A 6,174-nucleotide genomic window follows, 5' to 3' on the forward strand; every position below is an offset into this window, starting at 1 on the left:
TAAGGGCAACATTCTTAGGATAGCTGGCAAAACAGTTTTTTGCTTACGTTAGCTTTCAATCAAACTTTACTTTAATGTCAACTAGGGGAAAAAAGTGGTAGTTTGCTCTTTTGGAGGGAGGGATACATGCTTTTCGGAGTGTCTATATCGATGCTCTCTCTTGTACACCTTCAGTAATTATTCAAGAAAGAATCGAAGTCTCATTCCGTAACAACACTTACTAGTTGAAATGGGAAAATAAGCAATGTGCTGTACCATACATTCCTCATACACGTACAAATAGCCTTTAGAAACAAATGTTTCTAGTAACATAACTGATTTTATCACATTGTATCTGTAAGATACAAGATTTATCACATTGTACCTGGTTATTCACACCTATGAGGTAGCATATGTTAATTTGGCCAGAGGGGGTTGTTTAAACTAATTGAGAAGGGAAGAGGAAGGGAAAGACCTGTTCTTGCTTTGATTTAGAGAAATTTCAAAGTCAGACTGAAGCTGAGATCACATTCTCTTTACAGCATAACCATAATACATAAGAAGTATGTAGTGCCAGTTAAAATAAATAAATTATTGTTGCAAAATACATAAATCCCTTTAATTTTCTTTTGATCATATCAAAAACCAATATAAATTTCTCAGACTCAAACGGGGCTCAACAGATTGGTAAGGCCAGAGGTCAGCTAGCTGTTAGAGAAAACTGTGCTGGGGTTTAATTTCACACTTTTAAAGCATATCGAGATCCTTGGAAAACATCATCTATAGGCAGAATAAGTGTTTCTCTTATAGAAAATATTGATGATTTCTTGTTTAATTATTGTGGTATAAAAACCATGGGCAAGAAAAAAAAACCACTGGATTCACTTTTTTCCCAACTGAAGAGTGTGGCTTCAGAAGAAGTAAATTCCCCTGACACAACAGAGAGAATAGTAGCTAATATGTATGTTATTATCTTTACATGACAGGCTACGAGATATGCATACTGAAAACTTTTTTATGTCTTAGCCTGAAATCTTTTCATTACAGTCAGAAGCAACACAGCTTAGGAATTTTTCCCCTCTTTCTGATTGTCACTACTTTGTATGTCAAACTAGCAAAACCAGAAGGCCTAAGAGAGCCTGTATTTCTACATTGGAATCAGTACATGTTTGAAAGATTTGTTCCACGAAAAGAAACTAATGATAACAGACAGAAATATAGCTTTAGAGCTGTGCAGTGTGTTGAAGATACTGAGCGATACAGTACAGCTGGCTTCTTTGCAATGACAATGCCGTGTAACTTCTTTCCTAAAATTTCTGAATGTTACTTTTAATTGTGAAGATTGAATACACTTCCACACTTTCATTATGAAGCAAACCACAATTGGTTTTTAGCTTCCCAATAGTAAAATCAAAAAAAAAAAGAAATCATAACAACGCACCCGAGCGTAAGGGAGGTGCGGGAACTGTACACGTGGCTTCCTTTGAAACAGAAACATAGGGACCCTTGATCCATCTTGTCCGGTATTCTGTCTCTTAGAGTGGAGACTACCGTGTCCTTCAGAGAGGGATATGAAGAACTTCAGAACAGACAGTGAGGAAACCAGCTGTTCACGAAGAGCAGTCCTTCCAAGCCACTCACAAAGAGAGGCTCGCTCGTGGTCTTTTAAAACCAAGTAAATCTAAGACAAGGTGGCAGTGAGGTGCTTGTTACTATCAAATCGTTCTCAGTAAACCACATCCGTTTTTCAGGCATGTACACTAGAATGTGAAGGAAAGCTGCCTTCTGCCAAAGCCTGGGAGACCTGCAAGGAGCTCCTGCAACTGGCAAAGCTGGACCTTTCTGAGGATGGCAACATTGCTCCGGGAGACAAGAAAGAGCTGGATGAGAACCATCTGCTTGCAAAGAAGTATGGAGGCTTCATGAAAAGATACGGGGGGTTCATGAAGAAAATGGATGAGCTCTATCGGGTAGAACCGGAGGACGAAGCTAACGGAGGAGAAATCCTGGCTAAGAGGTATGGAGGGTTTATGAAGAAAGACTCGGACGACGATGCCCTTGCTAATTCCTCTGATCTGCTGAAGGAGCTTCTAGGAACAGGGGATAACCCTGAAGCGGGGCATTACCGAGAGATAAATGAAAACGACGGGGATGTCAGCAAAAGATATGGAGGCTTCATGAGAAGCATAAAGCGCAGCCCCGAATTGGAAGATGAAGCCAAAGAGCTGCAAAAGAGATACGGTGGTTTCATGAGAAGAGTGGGCAGGCCAGAATGGTGGCTGGATTACCAGAAACGGTATGGTGGGTTTCTTAAGCGCTTCGCCGACTCCATTCTCCCTTCAGAAGAAGATGGGGAAACTTATTCCAAAGAGGTCCCAGAGATGGAAAAGAGATATGGTGGATTTATGAGATTTTAATACCTTTCCCTTTATCCCTTTTGTCCTAAATGAGAAAGACTGCCTTATTGGTCATAACTTATTGTAACGTGTTGCTTGTACTGTACAGTTTTTTACTGTCCTTGGTTAATGATGCAACCTGCGATCTGTTGTTTCAGGTTCTGTGTTCTTTCAAGTCAAATAATTTCTGTTTTAGTCAAGTTTCAGTCTGTATTGTAGTTTCCATGCTAGAACTATTTTGATTACTGTATCCATTTTCTTTAAAGAAGAAGTACATCTACAGTAGAGTTGCTTAACTGTATATACAATAAATTCTTCATCCTAACTGCATAAATTCTGAAATGCTATTTATTTTCTCTCAGTCATTTAATCAAACATCATTTCAATTTTTCTTTAAGCAATCAGTAATGCCAACGTCTTTTCTGTAATTACGAAATTTGTACTGCACACACAACAGCTGAAACAAATTTTTGTCTTTAGTTTTCTCAGATTCTTAGAATACTAGAATAATAAATATACTCTAAAGCAGATATAACTGTATTTGCTCTAACTGCGCTCATTTTAACCAGTTAGCAGAATCAGTGTTTAAAGCCTAAATTTGTAATTCATAGTGTTCAGCCAATTCAAATGAAAAAAAATCATAAGCGTGTTTGACTTAAAGCACTAAAAACCTTTCTCCAGTGCACAACACAACGCCACGTTTGATTAGCTACACCTTTTATATCCATCCAATATAGGATTGTACTGTTGGCCTTAAAGTTATAAACACTAACTAACAAAAAAAAAAACCAGTCAGTCAGTTTGTGCAAAACTGCATAAAAAACTTCAAAATCCTAATTTTACAGAGCACCTGACAAATGGTTTTCCATGGAACAGCTTTGTGTTTGATTCCTCAGCGGGTATAAATCACTTTGGCACTCCTGAAATATAGGAAACTGCTGATCAGTCTTTTCTATTTCAAGGAAAGGCAGTATAAGTAAATCGGAGAACAAACAGAAAACCCAATACTACACTGTGGATCCTTTGGCATTTGCATAGGTGGCGCCTACATCAAAGGCCAGCTCCCATCCCAGTGCACGCTTCCTTCCGTAATTCTGACTGTCCCCTTAGTTCCTCTAACGGGCGTCTGTGAGCACTTTTCCCCCTCCTACCGCTACTAGTTACTGGTTACTTCCCACTTAAATTAACATGAAAAAAAATCGCTTTGGCCACAGGCACTAACAATAATTTCAAGACCTATGACCAAGACTTACAGAACTACAACTATAGTATTTCCAGTTTCTACAGCCAAAATCCTTGAAGCTGTTTAGATACCTGGTTGTTGCTGAAATAGTTTATGGGAGCTAGATGTCCAAACCATCTGTGGCTCTGCATTCAGTATCTGTATTTCAGTTTTGCACAGTACTACCTATTGACACAAAGGGCAAATTAAGGGTCTGACTTTGCTTTAACTTCAAGTCAACAGGATCTTCTACATACTCAGGACTTTAAAAAATTAAGTTGCGTTTAAATATGCACTTAAAAGCCTCATCACATAAAATTAGTTGTTATGATTTTTGGCTTGGCCCTTAGAGGATGATACAGGTGGTCTGAAGTGGCCAAAATCTTGCTGAAGAGTTGATAAACTGCAAGGCGTTCCTTTTCCTTCAGTAAAAAGCAGGCCACCTATTTTCCTCTTCCTGCTGTACAGAATTGATGGTACCAAATCTTAAAAGGCAGAAAATACAGATGCCTGTAGAAGATCCATGGCCTTTTCGGGATTCAGTTGTGTTCCCTATACCTTTCTAGAGAGCTCTTCAAGATACCACCAGCCACAGGAAAAGTCTTCTTCCTGTTCTTTCCCCCCGAGAGCACCTGCCCACTAGTGGCTGGAGGACATCAGTTGGGCTCCTGGAACACATCACCTGAGTGGTTTCATCCACGAGGACCTTGGGCTGTGCACGCTGAGCCTGCCCTGCAGCACAAACCCATGCATGGGATGCAGGTGTCAGCAACAGGTTTGCTTCAAATGTACACTCCAGAAAGACCTGAGATGACAATGCAGTTGCATCCTTAATCTTTCACTTCAACATTTATTCACTTCTTCTCTCTAAAACTTGCTTACCTCTAATTTAGTCAGAGGCCCTTGCCAGCCTTCTAACTAAAACAAGCGTTGTTGGTATTGCAATAAGCTCCTTGCTTGCCTGATGCAAGCCTCCATGGATTGGTAGCCAGCCCCCGCAAGGTGTAAGGGAGAAATCTCCACTAATTTTAATGAAATGAGTTTGATGTGCCTGGTGCCTTCTTAATTGATAGGAACTTGCAGGGGAGGTAGGGGACCTCCTCCTTTGCTATCAGTGTGTGGCTTTGAGGACAGAAGGTGCAGCAAAAGGTTTACCAGTTGTTGTCACCCATCCTTCACAGTTAACAAAAAATTGGTGATTTAATGAGGAATAAAACTCCCAAAGCTCTAGACACCTAGTACGTATCTTGCAGAATGAAGTGTTTTGATCTACTAAACCTTCCCATTTATATCAATTTACATGGTAAAAAAAGTACTTCATTCAAACATCTAACTGGGATATACGCATGCAACCCAAAACAGGAGTGAGGGCAAGCAAAGTGGAGGGGTAAGTCTCTTCCAAGGTTAAACAGGCAAGTGGCAACATACATGGAAGGGGGATGTGACTTTGATTCTCTGAATAAAACAGCAAAGCTAAATAGTCCCCATGCCTTCCATTATAATTGAAAACTCTCCAGTCAGACTCTTTCTTGCTTTAATAATTATAATTTAAAAGATGTGAAATTAGAATAGGATATAATTTCTCCTGTTGTCATGGAATTTCTCACCTTATGACTTTCAGTTATGCCATCACTTAGGGGCTTTCTAACACTAAAGTGTTCTAACGTTCTCAGTAATTAACATTTCAGATTAAATCACCCAAAACGTGCCAGTGAATCAAACAAGGTTTACTAGATCACAAATCAAAACTAAGGTTGAAGATAGGGTCTACTGGGCTGGGAGATGAAAAAGGGCATCTCACTCTTAGTCCAAGTTCTGAAAGGGTCCACTTACAATACATTCCTAGAACTGTCACTTCATCAGAAGATTATTGAAACAGCTGTATTGCTTTATATAAATAAAAGCAGAAAGGAGGAAAGCCTGATGTCTGGAAAGAAAAATAATTGCAAGAGTATTCTGAGGGAAGAAATGTCATCCTGAGACCGAAAACCAGATTCTACATTTCCTTTCCCTGGCTTTTCGCATTGCCTTGGCATTTCCACATGGCCAACAATATTCCAGAGTATGATCAAATACAGTATCATTGGTCTGAATACTGAGTAAGCGTAACAAAAACTGTACATGAACAATGAATGGTGGAAGGGTCTAGACCAGTCAAAGAGACTAATGCCTCTGCATGAGGAACAAAAGGAAGAAAAAGATAGTCTAGCTGAGATTGAGGCAAGGATGAGTTAGGCTTTTAATAGGAAATAATTAGAGGAAGGAAGCAAAAAAAAAAAAGGATTTCCTGAACCAAATGGAGTTCACATAGGGGAGCAGATCATGAGGGAGAGAGAAGCTGATGAATACAATGATTTCTGAATACCAAACTGCATGCAGCTGGAGGTCTGCCTGAAAACCTAAGCTTAAATCTTGGGATAATGAGGAAAGGTCATAGCGCCATTCCCACATCTCAGATGAACTTGGCATATTCTATGAGTTGAAATATTCAGAGCATAACTTCGAATTTCCTGGGGTTTTTTCCTGGTAAATGAATATGTAGTATGACATACAATAAATATAAATAACTACAAAATT

General features: G+C 39.4%; 1 protein-coding gene across 1 annotated transcript; it reads left to right on the forward strand.

Moving 5' to 3' along the window:
- Window positions 1-1,730: 1,730 nt before the first annotated feature.
- PENK (proenkephalin) lies at window positions 1,731-2,709 on the forward strand (the record flags this gene model as incomplete). Its single annotated transcript, XM_009576981.1, has 1 exon — window positions 1,731-2,709. A coding segment is annotated over one exon (666 nt), but the record flags the coding sequence as incomplete, so codon positions are not given.
- Between the last annotated feature and the right edge of the window lie 3,465 nt (window positions 2,710-6,174).

This window comes from Fulmarus glacialis, unplaced genomic scaffold (genome assembly GCF_000690835.1).
Source record: "Fulmarus glacialis isolate BGI_N327 unplaced genomic scaffold, ASM69083v1 scaffold9224, whole genome shotgun sequence".
Classification (NCBI taxonomy): Eukaryota; Metazoa; Chordata; class Aves; order Procellariiformes; family Procellariidae; genus Fulmarus; species Fulmarus glacialis.